General features: G+C 42.2%; 1 protein-coding gene across 1 annotated transcript in view; it reads right to left on the reverse strand.

The window, feature by feature from the left end:
• The window catches only part of maml1 (mastermind-like transcriptional coactivator 1), a 66,548-nt gene that overhangs the window by 14,900 nt on the left and 29,782 nt on the right, over positions 1-21,866 (reverse strand). Inside the window, exons 2-3 of the mRNA XM_078231798.1 lie at positions 10,926-12,299; positions 4,682-4,894 (exon numbers count right to left, since the gene is read on the reverse strand). Of these exons, the coding sequence (XP_078087924.1) occupies positions 4,682-4,894; positions 10,926-12,299 (1,587 nt within the window). The remainder of the gene's footprint in view (positions 1-4,681; positions 4,895-10,925; positions 12,300-21,866) is intronic.

Genomic DNA, 21,866 nt, shown 5'->3' on the forward strand with positions numbered 1-21,866 from the left:
AGAAGGGCCAAAAGGCCTGTTTCTGAGCTGTAATTTTCTATGGTTCTAAGAGTTCCACCAAATTAGTCAAACATGATCCGCCCTTCATGAACCCGTTCTTAGATTAAAAGTGCTCACATGAAACTTGGAAAACTAGCACACTTGTCACGTGTTTGGATGCTTTAATGAAGCATGGAATGTAATGTGAACTGTGATTGGAGTTTAGAAATGTAATTATTTCAATCCAGCAGTAGATATGATCCCAGAAGTCACTAATTAAATTCAGCGACCTTATTTCATCTTTTTCCCTGCCTCCAAGTCAAAAGCCCAGGTAAATTTGTAATAAAACAGGGAATTATGTTTCATTATGAAAGCAAAAGTATCCTTGTTTACAATTAATAGAGTATAAAAACAAAGAAGCTATGGCTTATAAAAACAGAACCCAGGTTTCTAACCAAGGTATTAGATCAGATTCTGGGCATCTCACTTTAGAAATTGTGTCAAGGCCATGGACTTGCTGTGAAGGAAGTTTATTAACGGTCGCAGGAATGGAAGGATTTTAAGATATGTAGAGAGACTACAGAAGTTGGAATTGTTCTCCTTGCGACAGTGAGATTAAAGGGATATTTACAGAGATGTTCAAAATCATGAAGGGCTTTGATATGGTAGATAGGGGAAACGATTTCCAATTGCAGGGAAGATTAGGAACTAGAGGATACAGATTTAAGATAATTGGCAAAAACGGGGTTCTTTTTTAACGTTATGATCTGGTACACTGTCTGAAAATAGCATTTAATAGCAATTTTCAAAAGGGAATTGGATAAATACTTGACAAGGAATACTGTGCTGGGCCATGTGAGAAAGAACAAGAGAATGGAGCACTTTGGTAAAAAGTTTGTATCGCCAATGTGGGCTGAATGGTCTTGTTCTATGTCACATGATTCAATAACATTTTAAATTAATATTTACAACCAATCTACTGAAATATTTATCAAAAAAATCTGCCAAAATTAAAATATCTATTCATAGCTTGCTTGTGACATGTGTTTTGACCAGGTCAGTCAAAACTGTATCAGATACGATGGAGCCTCAAATTTATTTTATTATTTCAAAAACATTTCTTTGAATAGAGTTGACAATACAAACAACTCTTTGCGAAGTCTATTGCATTACATGTTCCAAATTGCAGGCTAGTTAAGTTTCCTAAACTTAACAGCTATCAAACTTACTAATTTCCAACATGCTGGGACACAGATTGACAATGGGAAATGCCCCAAGATTCAGACTTGTGAATAAAGATCCAAATTAGTGGCAAATTCAGATGATGCAGCATATTTAATTTTCCTCATTTTGTCCTCTTCACATTCAGACCAAAACAAAAGCTGCATTTTAAAAAGTGTTACAGCTTTGAAAGAATTTAAGCTGTAATGTAATTTGCGTATAATTTTCAGGTTGAACGGATCTATAGGATATAGAGGTCCAGTGATGATTTCATCCATGTTTTCTCCACAGGTAATATAAACTTGGCATGCTTGCAGAGTAGTAACTGGCGGGAACTCAAAGTGCTGGTCGAAGAATGTCCACAATGAGTGGGGTTTTTTTGGCTCATGGTTACTACCATCCAATAAACTCCACTGATGATGCAACAAAGTCATGGACTTACTTCAAGCTCTGAAACAATCTCTTCAATAAAATCCATTGTGTCTAAAAGAGATGGCGGCTGAAATAGCAAATGCACTAGTGATAATTTACCAAAACTCGCTGGACTCTGGGATGGTTCCCGCAGATTGGAAAACAGCAAATGTGACGCCACTGTTTAAAAAAGGAGGTAGACAAAAGGCGGGTAACTATAGGCAGGTTAGCTTAACTTCTGTAGTAGAGAAAATGCTTGAATCTATCAAGGGAGAAATAGCGACTCATCTGGATATAAATTGTCCCATTGGGAAGACGCAGCATGGGTTCATGAAGGGAAGGTCATGTTTGACTAATTTGGTGGAATTCTTTGGAGAACATTACATGCGCAGTGGACAATGGGGAATCTGCAGATGTGGTATATCTGGATTTCCAGAAGGCATTTGACAAGATGCTGCACCAAAGGCTGCTGCATAAGATGAAGGTGCATGGTGTTACGGGTAATATATTAGCATGGATAGAGGATTGGTTAACAGAAAGCAAAGAGTGGGGGTAAATGGGTGTTTTTCTGGTTGGCGATCAGTGACTAGTGGTGTGCCTCAGGGATCAGTGTTGGGACCGCAATTGTTTACGATTTACATCGATGATTTGGAGTTGGGGACCAAGTGTAGTGTGTCAAAATTCACAGATGACACCAAGATGAGTGGCAGAGCAAAGTGTGCAGAGGAACCTGAAAGTCTGCAAAGGGATATAAATAGTCTCAGTGAGTGGGCGAGGGTCTGGCAGATGGAGTACAATGTTGGTAAATGTGAGGTCATCCATTTTGGTAGGAATAACAGCAAAATGGACTATTATTTAAATGGTAAAAAATTGCAGCATGCTACTGTGCATAAGGACCTGGGTGTCCTTGTGCAAGAATCACAAGGAGTTGGTTTGCAGGTGCAGCAAGTAATTAAGAAGGCAAATGTAATTTTGCCCTTCATTGCTAGAGGGATGGAGTTTAAAAACAGCGAGGTTATGTTGCAGCTGTATAAGGTTCTGGTGAGGCCACACCTGGAGTACTGTGTACAGTTTTGGTCTCCTTACTTGAGAAAGGTTATACTGGTACTGGAGAGGGTGCAGAGGAGATTCACTAGGTTGACTCCGGAGTTGAGAGGGTTGGCTTATGAGGAGAGACTGAGTAGACTGAAGCTATACTCATTGGAATTCAGAAGAATGGAATATAGAAAGATATAAGATTATGAAGGAAATAGATAAGATAGAAGCAGGGAAGTTGTTTCCACTGGCGGATGAAACTAGAACTAGGGGGCATGGCCTCAATATGGGGGAGCAGATTTAGGACTAAGTTGAGGAGGAACTTCTTCACACAAAGGGTTGTGAATCTGTGGAATTCCCTGCCCAGTGAAACAGTTGAGGCTACCTCATTGAATGTTTTTAAGGCAAGGATAGATACATTTTTGAATAGTAAAGGAAGTAAGGGTTATGGTGAGCGGGCGGGTAAGTGGAGCTGAGTCCACAAAAAGATCAGCCATGATCTTATTGAATGGCGGAGCAGGCTCGAGGCGCCAGATGGCCTACTCCTGTTCCTAGTTCTTATGTCACTGCAAACATATTTTCAGGTACTGTCACCTACAATAAGAATGCACAAGAATTTATATAATTTTTATTAAGTCAGCAAGTCTTTGTCTCTCTTCTGGGTTTCACTCCACCTGCCCTCCTCGGTTCAGACCAGTCTGGTTAAATCCATTAATTGAATATTGCACCTCCGCCCCTCTCCGATCCTGGCTTTTCCAATGAAACAATCACCCTGTTCCCAGCCCAAGGGCATCTTGGTGTGCATGCACTCAAGATGCAGGTTACATTTTCACGTCAGGGACAAGCAATTTAATCACTTCAACATTTAAAGTTTCAAGAATAACAAGAAAATCCATCACGTTTATAGAAGCAAAGTACAGCAGATGCTGAAAACTGAAATGAAAACATAAAATGTTAGAAATACCCAGGTCGGGCAGTATCCGTGGAGAGAGAGAGAAACAGAGTTAACGTTTCAGGTTGATGACCTTCCATCAGAACTCAAACCATTTACAATGCACCTGCAGCTTGAACTTCCACACAACCCTTCCATTCACGCTACAAACCCACTGCCTGCGTCGGCTGCTGTTTTGACAAAATACCCATCGGCCTGAAACTTTATTTCTGTCTCCAAAGATGCTGTGTGACCTCCAGCATTTTCTGTTTCAGTGCATGACACTTTATAAAAGCAAAATACTGCGGATGCTGGAAATCTAAAATAAAAACAGAAAATGCTGGAAAAACACAGCAAGTCAGACAGCATCGATAAGAACGAATCACAGTAAATATTGAGTCTGTATGAATCTTCTTCCGTTAACTCTGCTGCTCCTTCCACAGATGCTGCCTGACCTGCTGAGTTTCTCCAGGATTGTGTTTTTGTTTGACATTTTATACTCAACTCTGCGCCAATTTCAGTTATACTGCAACAAACTAACTAGTAAGAGACTTTGCCCCTCATAGCACTTGCCCAAACGTGCATTGCGTGATTTCACACAGTAACCACATTTCAGTTAGCACTGATGGGAAGTAGACTCAGTTCTTCATTTCAAAAACATTAAGTCACGGAGTTCTCCTCCTTCGTACAATGTAGAACCTAGACGCAACCTCACAGGGGAATTTCACAGTTACTTCATTGAAGTGTTAACGTAAGCCTTACCTGTGACTAATAAATAAACATTTATTGGGCTGAAATGGCTGCTACGAGAGGACACAGGTTTAAGGTGCTGGGGAGTAGGGACAGAGGAGATGTCAGGGGTAAGTTTTTCACTCAGAGGGTGGTGGATGAGTGGAATCGGCTGCCGTCAGTGGTGGTGGAGGCAAATTCGATAGGGCCTTTTAAGAGACTTCTAGATGAGTACGTGGGACTTAATAGGATTGAGGGTTATAGGTAAGCCTATATATAAGCCTAGGTAGGTAGGGACATGACCGGCGCAACTTGTGGGCCGAAGGGCCTGTTTGTGCTGTATTTTTTCTATGTTCTATTACTTTCATTACGTACCTGCTCTGCCAGTAGTTGCTGTCTCTGCAAGTATTGCTGCTTCTGCTGTTCCATCAGCTGCAACTGCTGTTTCATGGCAGCAGCTTGCTGCTGGTTACCAAGGTATGTGACATTTCCATGGTTACCAGCTATAGAAACAGGCGGAGGCTGAGTCCCTGGGCCTGATCCTGGAACAGAATTTGATGCCCTGGTGACGGTTCCTGGATTTTGATCCTAATTAAGACAAAAACATGCACAATCATTACACAGAATTACATTGAGCTGACAGCAAAGAAACAGGTTATTCATCCCAACTGGTCATTGGTGTTAATATTCCAAGAATCTATTTTCATCCTCTTCCTATTCCTTTCTTCCTCATTTACTTCTCTAGCTTTCCCCTTAAATGCATCAATACTATTTGTCCCAACGTTCCACATGGTAGCAAGTTTCACATTCTAACCACTCTGGAGAAAGGAGTCTCTCCTAAATTCTGCATTGGATTGATTGCTATTTCTATTCTACTATATATCACAAATGTGTAGCTATAATATTGATTTCAAAGGTGACTTTTATTTTTAAGAAAAGGTACTTTTTTGTTTTTAAAACTTTTAAATTGAGTGTAAAAGCCTTTTGTAAAACAGAGATATGGACAGACACTTTCACATCAGTGCGTTGGGTTCAGACCTGGTCAGACTTATTGCCAGAGTGGATCACAGACTCCTCCGGGGCTGTTCACTAAACCTTCCTTAGTTACTGAGAGAAGAGAACAAAGAACAGTAACAGCACAGGAAGAGGCCCTTCCGCCCACCAAGTCTGTGCCGACACAGATGCCTCTCTAATCTAATATTTTCTTGCCTCTATGTGGTCCATATCCCTCTGTTTCCTGCCTATTCATGTATCTATCCAGATGCCTCTTGAACGTTGTGCTTCCACCATCTCTCTGGCAGCGCGTTCCAACCATTCACCACCCTGTGTGAAAAACTTGCCCCTTGCATCTCTTTCAAACTCCTCCTCCTCCCCCCCGCCTCACTTTCAACCTCTGCTCCCCCGAGTAATTGACCCTTCGACCCTCGGAAACAGACTCTGACTATCCATTCTATCCAAGCCTGTCATAATATTGTAAATCTCTATCAGGTTCCTCTTCATCTTCCAATGTTCCAATTAAAACAATCCAAGTTTGTTCAACCTTTCTTCATAGTCTACATCTTCCAAACCAGGCAACATCCTGGTAAATCTCTTCTGCACCCTTTCCAATGCATCAACATCCTTCCGGTAGTGTGCTGACCAGAATTATACGCAATCTCCAAATATATTACAAACAGCAGAGGCCCCAGCATGACCCTTGTGGAACACCGCTTGTCACAGACCTCCAGTTAGAAAAGTACCCTTCCACTGCTACTCTTTGCTTTCTATGCCCAAGCCAGGTTTGTATCTATCTTACCTGCTCACCTTGGATCCCATAAAATTTCATCTTCTGTATCAACCTACCATGAGGAACCTTATGGAAGACTTTACTAAACTCCATGTATACAACATTCACTGCCCTCCTCTGATGGCATAGTGGTGGGGCAGCATGGTGGCACAGTAGTCAGCACTGTTGCCTTACATCACCAGGGACCCAGGTTCAATTCCGACCTCAGGTCATTGTGTAGAGTTTGCACATTTTCCCCGTGTCTACGTCGGCTTCCTCCCACACTCCAAAGATGTGTGGTTTAGGTTGATTGGCCATGGAAAATTGCCCCTTAGTGTCAGGGAGACTAGCAGGGTAGATATGTGGGGTTACGGAGAAAGGGTCAGGCTGGGATTGTGGTCGGTGCAGACTCGATGGGCCAATTGGTCTCCTTCTGCACTGTAGATTTTATGAATTTTTCTTGTCACTTCCTGAAAGAACTCAATCGAGTTTGTGAGACACTGCCTTCCCTTCACAAAACCATGCTGCCTATCGCTAATAAGCCTATTCTCTTCCAGATGAGAGTACATCCTGTCTCTAAAAATCTTCTCCAATAATTTCTCCACCACTGATGTAAGGCTGACAGGCCTGTAATATCCCAGATTGTCTCTTCTGCCCTTCTTCAACAGAAGAAAAATGTTAGCTACCTCCAATCATAGAATCCTACAGTGCAGGAGGAGGCCATTCAACCCATCGAGTCTGCACCGACAACAATACCACCCTAGGCCCCATCCCCACAACCTCACATATTTACCCCACTAATTCCACTAACTTACACATCCTGGGACACTAAGGGACAATTTTAACACAGCCAATCAACCTAGCTCACACATCTTTGGACTGTGGGAGGAAACCGAAGCACCTGGAGGAAACCCACGCAGACACGGGGAGAATGTGCAAACTCCACACAGACAGTGATCCAAATTGGGAATCGAACCGGGTCCCTGGAGCTGTGAGGCAGCAGTGCTAATCACTGTGCCACCAAATCCTCTGGTACCTCACCCATGGCTAAAGAGGATACAAAGATTCTGGCCAAGGCCTCAGCAATTTCTTCCCTCGCTTCTCTCAGTATTCTGGGATAGACCCTATCTGGCTCTGAGGACTTGGCCACCTTAATGTTTTTCAAAACGTCCACTACCTCCTCCCTTTTTGTCTCAACATGTTCTAGAATGTCAACATCCTCCTTTCTACACTCACCATCCACCACATCCTTCTCCTTTGTGAATATTGATGCAAAGAACTTGTTAAGAACCTCACCCACCTCACCTGGCTTCACACACAGGAGGATTCAGGAAGGAACTTCAAAAGGACCTCAATGTAATTAACCTCTTTGCCTATTGGAACAATGGCTCATTTGAAATTGAACCAGGAGCAGCAGTTGAGCAAGAGCAACCAGCAGTTGAACCAGGAGCGCTCCTCGTCACAATGGATGTCTCGGCACTCTACACCAGCATCCCCCACGACGATGGTATTGCTGCAACGGCCTCAGTGCCGACAACTGCCAGTTTCCAGATGCAATTTTACAACTCATCCGCTTCATCCTGGACCACAATGTCTTCACCTTCAACAACCAGTTCTTCATCCAGACACACGGAACAGCCATGGGGACTAAATTCGCACCTCAAAATGCCAACATCTTCATGCACAGGTTCAAACAAGACTTCTTCACCGCACAGGACCTTCAACCGATGCGATACACTAGATACATCGATAACATTTTCTTCCTTTGGACTCATGGTGAACAATCACTGAAACAACTGTATGACATCATCAACAAGTTCCATCCCACCATCAGACTCACCATCGACTACTCTCCGGAATCGGTTGCATTCTTGGACACACGCATCTCCATTAAGGACGGTCACCTCAGCACCTCACTATACCGCAAGCCCACGGATAACCTCACGATGCTCCACTTCCCCAGCTTCCACCCTAAACACGTTAAAGAAGCCATCCCCTACGGACAAGCCCTCCGTATACACAGGATCTGCTCCGATGAGGAGGATCGCAACAGACACCTCCAGACGCTGAAAGATGCCCTCATAAGAACTGGATATGGCGCTCGACTCATCGATCAACAGTTCCGACGCGCCACAGCGAAAAACCGCCCCGACCTCCTCAGAAGACAAACACGGGACACGGTGGACAGAGTACCCTACGTCGTCCAGTACTTCCCCGAAGCGGAGAAGCTACAGCATCTCCTCCGGAGCCTTCAACATGTCATTGATGAAGATGAACATCTCGCCAAGGCCATCCCCACACCCCCACTTCTTGCCTTCAAACAACCGCACAACCTCAAACAGACCATTGTCCGCAGCAAACTACCCAGCCTTCAGGAGAACAGTGACCACGACACCACACAACCTTGCCGCAGCAACCTCTGCAAGATGCGCCAGATCATCGACTCGGATGCCATCATCTCACGTGGGAACACCATCCACCAGGGACACGGTACATACTCTTGCAACTCGGCCAACGTTGTCTACCTGATACGCTGCAGGAAAGGATGTCCCGAGGCATGGTACATTGGGGAAACCATGCAGACGCTGCGACAATGGATGAATGAACACCGCTCGACAATCACCAGGCAAGACTGTTCTATTCCTGTTGGGGAGCACTCCAACGGTCACGGGCATTCGGCCTCTGATATTTGGGTAAGCGTTCTCCAAGGCGGCCTTCACGACACACGACGGCGCAGAGTCGCTGAGCAGAAACTGATAGCCAAGTTCCGCACACATGAGGACGGCCTCAACCAGGATATTGGGTTCATGTCACACTATTTGTAATCCCCACAGCTTGCCTGGACCTGCAGAGTCTCACTGTCTGGAGACAATACACACCTCTTTAGCCTGTCTTGATGCTCTCTCCACTCACGTTGTTTGTATCTTGAAGACTTGATTAGCTGGAAGTATTCGCATTCCAACCATTATTCATGTAAATTGAGTTTGTGTCTTTATATGCCCTGTTTGTGAACAGAATTCCCACTCACCTGAAGAAGGGGCTTAAGGCTCCGAAAGCTTGTGTGGCTTTTGCTACCAAATAAACCTGTTGGACTTTAGCCTGGTGTTGTTAAACTTCTTACTCATTTGAAATTAACATAGCGGCCATTTTATTTTGATTATGAAAAAAAAGACAGTTCTCAGCCAAGGAAGAACAAAGAGGAAAATATTCAGAAGTTTTAGGGGAAAAAATCTAACCAACCTTCACATGCCGTCATTGCAGAACTAGTGAGGATAAGAAACCTCTCTCTCCCAAACCTACAGGCCACCCGAAAAGGCAATCACCAAATCAGTGACCTTACAGTTGCTGAACACAACTCAACTTCAACCCTTCATTCCGGACAACTAATACTTCAATTGCAAGCTATGGGTCTGCAACAGCATCCTAAAGAACTGAACCTCACCTTCATGAGTTTCACCTTTTATTCTTATCTGCATTTAATCTCGATCCAACTACATCAAGGAAATTTGATTCACCCTTCCTAAAAAGTCATCAACTTGTACTTATAGCAGGTTCTATGGATGTTAACTGTGCTCTGGAATCCTTGCAATCACTCTTCATGCGTGAGCTGAAGCATCTGAAGACTACTCAAACGCAGACAGCATCAAAGCTCAGCCCGATCCTGACCAGACCCAAAAAGCAATTTCCAGCTTTAGGTCAGTGAATTGTGACCAGGCACGGGAACCACAACTAGTACACAGACTCAAACTTTTTGGCAGAACCGAATCAATTTATGTCATAGCAAATGTTTCCGAGAATGCCAGTTACTTTGCATGAGGACTATTCGACTGTTCTCACAGGCTACATCTAATTCCTTCAACTAATAGCAATGTTGCCATGGAGGAGCTGAGCTACATAACTGAGCTACCATGAATAGAAAATTGGGAAGAGCACAAAGGGCAGAGAAAATGAACACCAGCAAACCGATGGTCCAACATGGTTCACTGATAAGACGTTTTCAATTGTCCTATTGCATGCCTGAACTTGAATGTTTTAAAATAAATTTGCTTAATGATCAATAGGCAGCGGGTAGAGATCCAAAGCCATAAAGACCTGAAAAGCTACAGATTCCATCCTCTCTGCCTGTGCTGAATTAGTCGAAAAACAGAGCATTATAATTGGCTTATCCTTGGTTCCTAAGTGGAGGGAAGCAAGAAATAAGTAATCTGATCTGATCAAGGTATTTGAAATATAGGATTAGACAGGGCAGAGAGGAAAATTAATTCCTTTGCTGAGTAATTTAAGACAATCTCAAAGTTTAGAGTTAGGCCATTCAGGAAGGAAATTGAAAAGCATTTTGCACAAGGGGTAGCAAAAATCTGGAATGGTATATTACAAAAGGTTGATAGTACTGAAACAGGAAGTGATAAGTTAGAAACAGTTAGATGAGGAGATTGAGGGATAAGGAGATAGTATGCAAATAAAGTTGAAATAACAAAGCAGCCATGGTTGATTAGGCTAGAAAGGTTGAAAGAAGTTTTCCAGTTCTCAGTCAGGGTCGCTGCCCAAACCCAATAAAGACATGCTTATAGAGACAGTGCTGAGGATAGTGACATCCTGCTTTGACGGTCACCCACAATTTCAGAGCTCACTGATGCTCACAGCCTAGGATCAGAAATGGGGAATGACTCATTGGGATGCAGGCATAAATGCCTGTCAGAACCCATGAAACCAAACCTAACATAGACAATGCCTTCAGCAAAGGAGGACAAAAAGAGAGGAGGAGAAAACATGTTCCTCTCCATGGCCTTTAATACAATTGAAAACCTCCAGGAATGTTGTATCAGGGCTTGTAGTGGAACACAAAATTCTTACCTGACCGTGTTGCAGAGGGGGTCTGTACGTAACACCACCCTGGGGAAGCTCCTTCTGTTTCATCAGCATTCGTTTCTGCTCATCGCTGAGATGGGAAAGGGTCTGCTGTTGTCGTACGTAAGCAAACATTGCAGCTTTGTTGTGGTTCGGTGGCATGGCCCTTTGACTATTATCAATTTCAAAATGAGTCAACCGTTTAGTGTTCGCATAACTTAGCAGAGGAGCCTGGCTGTTTGTGGAATTTTGACCCAAAGCATTAGGCTGGTGGCTCAACATGGCAACGTGATTTGGCTGCAGATAGTTACCACCAGCTTTTGGAGAGCTCTTTGGTGGCATGTTGGCCATTGGAAGCTTCTGGTTGAAGTCTTGTGCGTACAGTGAAGGGCTGCTGGGCTTATCGAGACTATAAGGTCCACCAAGAGAACTTTGGGTAGGTGCTGCTGACCAGTTTGGTACCTGATTGGGTGAAGGGTGCTGCACTTGCTGCTTCTGCATGAATTGTGCTCGCTGCTTCTGCTTAGCTGCCATTTGTTGGAGTTGCTGCGAATGAGACCGTTCCACAGATGATCCTGCCTTCCCAGGTAACAAAACACTAGACACAGGCCTTGTGGACACTGAAGTTGGGCCTGAAGTTTGTGCCATAGCCTGGGGCATATCAGTCACTGAAGGGGCAGTATTAACAGGAGCAACAGATACACTTGAAAATGAAGGTCCTGATGGAGACTGCCTAGTTTGCGGCGATCCCGTTTGTTCATGTTCAAAGGGGGATGGCAAGATCTCAGTCTTTATAATTATGTTGTCCGGCAAGGTTGTTTGATCAGAAGAAACAACAGGTTCAATATCCTTCTTTTCTTCAAAATCCTCATTGAAGAGATCCTGGATATCTTGGTCCGGCACGGATCGGTTCAGCTCATCAAATAATTCCTGCCATTCCTGTTCATTCAAATTAATGTCTGGGAACATGTTCTGGGAGAGTGAGCTGCCCACTGGGTTCATACCAGCTAAATCCAACACAGACTCCTGCTTGGGTTCTTTAATAAGAGTAAACCCATCACCACCATCACAACTCCCATTCATTTGCACATTGGAATCAGGAAGACATTCCTTCTTCACGTTGTCTACTAAGCCCATGGAATGGGTTCCATTGCTTTGCACGCCATCCCTGATGACAGTTCTTTTGTCCCGTTGGTGCAGTGGGGGCATTTGTGGCATGCCATTAGAAGATGCACTAACTGCAAGCAGTCCTGGTGCATCTTCCCCATTCAATCGGAGCTTCTTGGTCCCTGAATAGCTCCCATCTCCAAATCCATTTTGTTGATCTCCATTTAAAGATGAGCCATCAACCATCAATTTCTTCTTCACTTTTTCCTGAATCTGCATTAAAAGAAAGAAAGTTAAAATTAGAACACTAAGCCAAAGGACCCCACATTTATTGTCTGACAAATATTCTACAGCCAACTAGTTAATTTAAATTAGGGTGATTATTCCTGCTCATATTGGAGCTTTTATGAACAACCCAAGCTCAAGCACATGGGAATAGGAGGAAGCTATTTAGCCCTTAAAAACCTGTGGTAACTCCATGTGATCACGACCGATCAGTAGTCTAGCTCTATGCATATGCTTTGCCAATATCCCTTAGCACCTACATATAATCAATGACTTAGATATCCATGACATCAGCCATGGATATCTAAGGAAATAAAGGAGGGTATCAAATTGAAAGAAAATGTATACAAAGAGGCAAAGATTAGTGGGAAACTAGAGGATTGGGAAATCTTTAAGCGGTCAACTGAAAACCACGGAAAAAGCTATGAAGAAAGGTAAGATGGATTATGAGAGTAAACTAGCTCAGAATATAAAAACAAATAGCAAAAGTTTCTACAAATATATAAAATGAAAAAGAGTGGCTAAAGTAAACATTGGTCCTTTAGAGGATGAGAAGGGGGATGTAATAACTGGAAATGAGAAAATGGCTGAGGCATTGAACAGGTATTTTGTGTCGGTCTTCACAGTGGAAGACACAAATAACATGCCAAAAATTGATGACAGGAAGGCTATGGCACATGAGGACCTAGAAACTATCAAGAAAGAGGTAGTGTGGGGCAAGCTAATGGGGCTAAAGTTAGACAAGTCTCCTGGCCCTGATGGAATGCATCCCAGGGTACTGAAAGAGATGGCGGGAGAAATAGCAAACGCACGAGTGGTAATTTACCAAAATTCACTGGAGTCTGGGGTGGTTCCCACAGATTGGAAAACAGCAAATGTGACTCCACTGTTTAAAAAAGGCAGACAAAAGCGGGTAACTATAGGCCGGTTAGCTTAACTTCTGTAGTAGGGAAAATGCTTGAATCTATCAAGGAAACAATAGCAAGACATTTGGATATAAATTGTCCCATTGGTAAGACGCAACATGGGTTCATGAAGGGCAGGTCATGTTTGACTAATTTGGTGGAATTCTTTGAGAACATTATATGCGCAGTGGACAATGGGGAACCCGTGGATGTGGTATATCTGGATTTCCAGAAGGTATTTGACAAGGTGCCGCACCAAAGACTGCTACATAAGATAAAGGTGCATGGTGTTACTGGTAATAGCATGGATAGAGGGTTAACTAACAGAAAGCAAAGAGTGGGGGTAAGTGGGTGTTTTTCTGGTTGGCAATCAGTGACTAGTGGTTTGCCTCGGGGATCAGTGTTGGGACCGCAATTGTTTACAATTTACATAGATGATTTGGAGTTGGGGACCAAGTGTAGTGTGTCAAAATTCGCTGATGACAATGAGTGGCAGAGCAAAGTGTGCAGGGGGCGCTGAAAGTCTGCAAATGAATGCAGATAATCTCAATGAGTGGGCGAAGGTCTAGCAGATGGGAATACAATGTTGGTAAATGTGAGGTCATCCATTTTGGTAGGAATAACAGCAAAATGGACTATTATTTAAATGATAAAAAATTGCAGCATGCTGCTGTGCAGAGGGACCTGGGTGTCCTTGTGCAAGAATCACAAGGAGTTGGTTTGCAGGTGCAGCAGGTAATTAAGGCGGCAAATGGAATTTTGTCCTTCATTGCTAGAGGGATGGAGTTTAAAAACAGCGAGATTATGTTGCAGCTGTATAAGGTGCTGGTGAGGCCACACCTGGAGTACTGTGTACAGTTTTGGTCTCCTTACTTGAGAAAGGATATACTGGCACTGGAGGGGGTGCAGAGGAGATTCACTAGGTTGATTCCAGAGTTGAGAGGGTCAGCTTATGAGGAGAGACTGGCGGCACAGTAGCACAGTGGTATGGGGCGGCACAGTAGTACAGTGGTATGGGGCGGCACAGTAGCACAGTGGTTAGCACTGCTGCTTCACAGCTCCAGGGTCCCGGGTTCGATTCCCGGCTCGGGTCACTGTCTGTGTGGAGTTTGCACATTCTCCTCGTGTCTGCGTGGGTTTCCTCCGGGTGCTCCGGTTTCCTCCCACAGTCCAAAGATGTGCGGGTTAGGTTGATTGGCCAGGTTAAAAATTGCCCCTTAGAGTCCTGGGAAGCATAGATTAGAGGGATTAGTGGGTAAATATGTGGGGGTAGGGCCTGGGTGGGATTGTGGTCGGTGCAGACTCGATGGGCCGAATGGCCTCCTTCTGCACTGTAGGGTTTCTATGATTTCTATGATGACTATACTCATTGGAATTCAGAGGAACGAGGGGAGATCTTATAGAAACATATAAGATTATGAAGGGAATAGATAAGACAGAAGCAGGGAAGTTGTTTCCACTGGCGGGTGAAACTAGAACTAGGGGGCATGGCGTCAAAATAAGGGGAAGCAGATTTAGGACTGAGTTGAGGAGGAACTTCTTGACACAAAGGGTTGTGAATCTGTGGAATTCCCTGTCCAGTGAAGCAGTTGAGGCTACCTTTTTTTAAGGCAAGGATAGGTAAATTTTTGAACAGTAAAAGAATTAAGGGTAATGATAAGCGGGCAGGTAAGTGGAGCTGAGTCCACGAAAAGATCAGCCATGATCTTATTGAAAGGCGGAGCAGGCTCGAGGGGCCAGAAGGCCTACTCCTGCTCCTAGTTCTTATGTTCTTATGAAGAGATAGACTAAGTGAGTGGGCAAAAAGGTGGCAGGTGGAGTATAATGTGGTTATTCAGTTTGCTTGTTAGAAAAGAAAAGAGAATCTTTTTTTTTTAGAAAAGGTGCAAAACTTGTTAATGTTGATGCCCCGAGAGACTTAGATGTACTGATATAAGGAACACAACAATTTAACATGTAGGTGCAGCAAGCAAATAGTATGTTGATTTTTACTGCAAAGGGCTTGGAGTACAAGAATAAAGTAATCTTGTACAGGCCTTTGGTGAATCACACCTGGAACAGCATGCAATTTTGGTTTCATCTTTATGGAAAGAGGTGCTTTGAAGGGGCAAAGTGAAAGTTCACTAAGATTGATGCCAGGAATGAGAGAGTTGCCTGATAATGAGCAACTGGGTCTGTATTCTCTGGAACATAGAATGAGAGAATCTCATTGAAACATTCAAGATTATGAGGGCTTGACAGTGTAGATGCTGAGACACGGGACAGAATTTTATAGTCCCATCACAGCAGGGACAAGGCCATAAAATTAAAGAGTCATTCAAAAATCCATCGATTTCAGCAGGACTGGAAAATCATGCCAGCAGGAGGGGCCATACAATTGTTTTCCATTGTTTTCACTGACTGGGGAATCTAGACCAAAGGGACATTGTCCTCGGGAATATGGGGCTGATCATTTAGGACTGAGATGAGTAAAGGGTTGTGAATCTTTGGAATTCTCTAAGTTTTATGGATGTACCATCAATGACTGAGATGGACAGGTTTTTAGCGTCTCAGGATATCAAGGGATATTGGGAGTAGGCAGGAAAATAGAGCTGTCGCACAAGTTGGGCAGCAGTGTGGCACAGTGGTTAGCACTATTGCCTCTCAGCACCAAGAACCCGGGTTCAATTCTAGACTTGGGTGACTGTGTGGAGTTTGCATGTTCTGTTTTGTGTGGGTTTCCTCCGGTGCTTCAGTTTCCTCCCACACTCCAAAGATGTGCAGATTAGCTTGATTGGTCTTGTAAAATTGCCCCTTAGTATCAGGGTGACTAGTAGGGTAAATGTATGGAGTTACAGGATAGAGTCTGGGTGGATTTGTCGGTTCAGACTTGATGGGCCGAATGGCCTCCTGCTGTCCGGTAAGGATTCTATGATCAGCTATGATCATATTGAATGATGGAGCAGGATTGACAAGCCATATGGTCTACCCCTGTTCCTATTTACATCCTTAATAAAAACCTATTAATCTCAGGATTTAAAATTCATTGATTTGCATCATTTGTGGAAGAGAGCTCCAAACTTCTACTGCTCTTGTCATGTGGAATGATTTCTAATATTACTCCCGAAAGGTCTAGCTCTAATTTTATATTATGCTGTAGCCTAGACCTTCCAGAAAGCAAAATGTTTCTTGCTACCTAATCTACCTGCTTCCCTTAATACCCTGAAAAAAATTGATCAAATCATTCCTTAACCATCTAAATTCCAGTGATCACATACCCAGTGTATATAATCTCCCTTTATAATTTAAACCTTGGAGTCCAGGTCATCATTAACATTTCAACTTTGGAACACACTAAGTAACTGGTGCTTTATCCTCTCTCTCTCTCTTCTACCCCCACCCACACTTTTCTTTTGAGTATATGATTCTATAAGTATGGGCAAGATTTACAACGTAGTCATAATAAATTATACTTAGTACAATGGTTTCTCCAATGCCAAACGACATTGAAAATTACAAAATAATTAAGACAATAGTTAGCACAAACTGTCCATATATTTTTTGAAAGCAGTATAGATGCGGTATAACTGACTTAGATTATTCAGTATGCAAGAGGCAAACAGAAGGATATAACTCCACTATATACTGAACAATCTCAGGTTTATACTCCCATGTACTAAATAACGTCAGATGCAGGTTATTCAAAACAAAATTTTTGCATGACTGTAACAAAATGTTGTGGGGTTGGTTTGAGGTTAATGGGAAAAGCCCTGGTTGCTGCAACACAACAGATATGATACATTTATGAAGCACCAAGAGAGCAAATAAGACATATTTTGCTGCTGCATGGTTAAACAATAAATTGTCAGGTTAAATTAGTAAGTACTGGCCAAATTAGTAGTACTTATGTCATGTTTCTGTCCAATCTTGTTTTGAAGTTAAGAAAAAGTGTTAGCAGTTTTCAGTGTGCAAGTACATTTGCCAGCAAAATGCAAATAATATTTATATGAAACTGCACTGTACAGATAATGGAAACAGACGTCAGCCTGTCAGCTTCTGAGTATTTATAGTTGGCCAAAGTGTAGTGTACTGAAGATGTATGGTGCCACCTATTGCTAAGGCAATGCCACTGCTTTTCAATCACAATCACAGAACGATACAACTGTCACGAAAATGCATTACATTTGAAAGATTTTCTCTTAAAAAAAACTTTTGATTGGAAATTCAGTACTTTTTTTAAAAAATGAGACGGCAAGCTGTTTTAAAATATGAGACCACCTTCCCAGGTGAAGGAGAGAAATGCAATAATACAGTGGTTCCCAAAAGGTTCGGCGCGCCACACTGGTGCGGCGAGAGAGGATGGCAAGCGTGGTGGGAAGATTCAAGGGGCAATCAAAGAAACATTTAAACATGGATAGATGTTTTTATGTAGCTGCATAGTTTTATACTTTCTGGATGTCCCATGATCATATTATAAAGTAGTTGTGTTCTATGTTATGAATCAAGCACTGCCAGGAGTTGTTTTTTTCTGTTTTTGAATGTATTTCTTATCAATAAAAAATTCGGTGTGGCACGAGCAAATTTTTATTCCGAAAGTGAGACCCAGTGAAAAAAGTTTGGGAACCACTGCAATAATAGCTCCCTCCGAAAGGAAGTGTGAAGAGAGAGAGACATTTCAAAAGAAACCTATAGACTTCAAGACCCAACATGAAGGATGATATGAAAAATGCAAAGCATGGAATTTTAATCAACAGTAAAGGCAATGGGAACTGCGAACCAGCCAGATCCACTCAACAGACACTCAAACCCCACTGTGGAGGAGAAAATAACCCCAGCTCCTGTTGGTTTCTACTCTTCTGACATGCGTCAGAAGTTTGAGATGAAATATCTGACGGAAGGTTTTTAAGAACTGGTTTTGCCAAGTCAGACCCAGAGAGAAGTCACCAGTCATCTAGGATATACTGCTGAAGGGACAGCAGTAAGAAATCTCTCACTCAAGTTAAAAGCCCCATCTCTACAGTTCATCAAGATGGCGCCAGAGCATGGCAACTTCTTGCAAGCTGTGCCCAGCATACCTTCTAATTCTATCTTTCAAAACTCCAACTCTTTTAGCACTCCATTTTGCACCCTCTCCTTTCCTTCTCTATGAACGGTATGCTTTGTCTGTATAACGCACAAGAAACAATACTTTTCATTGTATACTAATATATGACAATAATAAATCAAAAAAGAAATTCAACCCAAGAGTAAGTAATCCCCCCCCCAATCGGAAAGAACCTCAGGTGAAACCCATCAATTTCTGGGAGACGGATCGCAAAAAATTAAGGAAATTGTCTCCAGCAAAGAGCAGTTACTTGGACTTCAATTTAGCTTCAGGATTTTAAAGGGAACAAGCTAACTTCAAATGGCTGCAACGTTCAACAATCCATGCCTCAAGGACAGGCAGTGGAGTTAGTCATGTATGCTTTTAATTTTTATTTGGCCTCTAACTTTTCTTACTTCTGATACATGTGTGCACTGTGTTGTATCTTATTTTCCCACAGGTTTAGCAACTGATAAACTTGTACTTTGACTCAAGAAAAACTGCCTTGATTGGTTCCTCGTTAAAAAGTAAATACATTTGGATTAGAAAAGGCATCTAAGGAGAAAATAAATTTAAAAACCTTTGTTGTGACCAAGTAACATGCCTGAATAAAGGGCAGCCAATTTGTCCCTCCTCACCCAGTCATAACAAAACACAAAGAGGGTTTTTTGGTCCATCTGTGCCTGGATTTTAAAAGATTACAAAAGTGACTATTAAAGTCCAATTTGCATGGATAGTAGATAACATATCTTACAATTTTACTTTGGATGTGCGGACAATTTGTTTAAAAGGCATGACCCTCGTACACGTACTAAAAGGGGCAGATTTGTATGCAACTTGTATTGAAACTTCTGGGTTGCTGCATGGTTGTACAATTTAAAATATAACACTGGGTCATTGGGAATAAGTGAATATACCACACTGAATAAAGCTTTTAGCAGTTCATCCAAATTGAAATAAACAAATCTGGGCAGGCGGTTTCTATTAGCCAGATTTCACCCAAGTAACTCATTGTAATTGCCTCTATAACAAGACATGCACAAATCAACAGTGTTGCACCAGAACTAAAAGTAACTTAATTTGAATAGATTTTTGCTTGTTGCAAGAGATTTACTGAAGACAACAAAAATATTTCGCAAAGTGGGCAATTATCACCTTTGGAACTGACTGTGGGGATGGAAGAGTTAGGTGGAAAGGAGGGCATGGGAATAACTATGTAAAGTGGGATAGGCCAGGCTGAAAGAAGTAAATAGAAAGAAAGGTTTGTATTATTTATAATGCCTCTCAAAACGGCCCAAAACACTTTACAGTGAAATGCTTTTGAAGAGTAAATCACTGTTATAATGTGGGAGATATGGGAACTAGTTTGTACACAGCAAGCTCCTATAAACAGGAATTGAAATAAACAGATTAATAAGTTACATTTATATGGTGCCTTTAACATAGAACAACATCCCAATAGGTTTCCATTAGCCAGATTTCACACAAATAACTCATTGCAATTGCCACTTTAACAAGACATGCACAAATCAGTGTTGCTAAAAGCAACTTAATGTGAATAGATTTTTGCTTGTTGTGCAAGAGATTTACTGAAAACAGAAATGTTGTTTCACAGGACTTTAACCAAACAAAAGTTACACAGAAGCCAAAGGAGGAGCTATTAGAACAGCTGGCAAAAAGTTTAATTAAAAGGTGTAGGTTTAATGGGGCACTTTAAAGAGAGTTAAAGGGAGCGTGGAAGACGTAGTGGTTTAAGAAGAAAGGGAACTCCAGACCTTGAACCTTACTGCACTTGTCCACTTGGTGCTGGTGGTAGCACATTTGAGTGAATGCTGTGGAAGGAGCCTTGACGAGTTGTTGCCGTGCAGCCTATTGATGGTACACACTTCAGCCTTGGTGTGCCAGTGAAGCATGGCGATTACATTGGTACACTTTGAGTGATACTTAGGAAGCTGCCATGAATTTGTTGAAGGAAAGTTGTGCTGAAAGGGAACTCCAGATCTTGTACCTTACTGCACTTGTCCACTTGGTGCTGGTGGTACAGCCAATGGTAGAATGAAGGAAGCCTAATGCTTTTTTCAAAATTAATTGACGTGTCCTACAGCTTTTATTAAATTTGTAATATTTGTTCAAGCCATAATATTGCATCCAATTTTATGGCTAATCTATTTTGCCACCTTTGGTCACAAACTCTTCCAGTGATTAAGTGCTATCTGAATCAGGATCCTGGACACTCATTGAGAGATAAATATGGGTCAGAACCTCGGAGGAACACCCCACCCCACCCCTTCAAGGAGAACTATAGGACCTTTTACATGTACCTAAAAGAGCAGATGTTGCTTTAGTTTAATGACTTGTCAAAAGATTCTAACAAATCAAATGGGACTTTCTGAAGGCATGCCAGGCTCGAAATAGTCTGCATGGTTTGGGTCAATCCACTGAAGGAAGCAGATGGATTCAATCAGGTTGCTGAAATGTCAGTGATGGAGCCACAAATATGGGTTTGCCTAATGGACAACAGCAAGTCAGAAGGCAGTGTCTTCAAAAAACACAACAGCAAACTTATTATTCTAGTTCTGCTTTAGTGCTCAAAATTGAGGCCCAGGCTCCTGCTGATGCAGGAATGGCCAAGAAAACAACTTTCCATAGGCTTACAACAATGCACAAGCATTAACATAGTAAAATATTTCAAGGTGCTTCACAAGTGTTCTAAAACAAAATGTGGTAAGTATCACTCAAAGTGTACCAATGTAATCGCCATGCTTCACTGGCACAACAAGGCTGAAGTGTGTACCATCAATAGGTTGCACGACAACAACTCATCAAGGCTCCCTCCACAGCATCCACCCAAATGTGCTAGCACCAGCACCAAGTGGACAAGTGCAGTAAGGTTCATAGAACCACCACTACCAAAATCCTACAACTGCCTACTGCTGGAGCATCTTCACCAGGTGGGTGGCAGTGGGTCAAGGCAGCAACCCACTATCATCCACCTCAACATCAACCAAAAATGGGCAAAGGACATTCATTGTCTCCGAACTAAAGGGTAAGCAATTTGCGTATATGAAGATTCAAAAATTATGAGACATTTTCTCTCTCCTTCAACAGTTCAAGCGTTCAGGGTGCAAGTTATAAAGACCTAGCGACTTAAGCAACTTGAATGCTGATTTTTATTTGAGAAACAATTCTTGCGCAGTTATTTCTTACAATTGTTCTACATTCTCCAGTACACCATTATTTTTTAAAAAGGTGCTATATAATATTTAATACTCTGTGTTCTTTCACATAAGCCAACTAGAATTCCCCTTTCATATTTCAACAGTTTAACTCCTTTTTCATTCCTTTGAGAAAAAAGATTTACATTTTCGCGACCTCAGAACTTGCCAAGGTCCTTCACCTCCAATAAAGTATGTTTGAAATGTAGTCACTTATCATAGGAAATATTAACATACTTATAAAAAGTTGTTACCATCGCTCTACAGATTAGCTGCTAGTTGTTCCTCATGAGCTTTTTTTACTCATCTATTTTATATATTTTTCGTACTTTTACATTCATGATTTTCTTTAATATTATTTGTCCTAGTTTTA

Source organism: Mustelus asterias, chromosome 16 (genome assembly GCF_964213995.1).
Source record: "Mustelus asterias chromosome 16, sMusAst1.hap1.1, whole genome shotgun sequence".
NCBI classification, from domain to species: domain Eukaryota; kingdom Metazoa; phylum Chordata; class Chondrichthyes; order Carcharhiniformes; family Triakidae; genus Mustelus; species Mustelus asterias.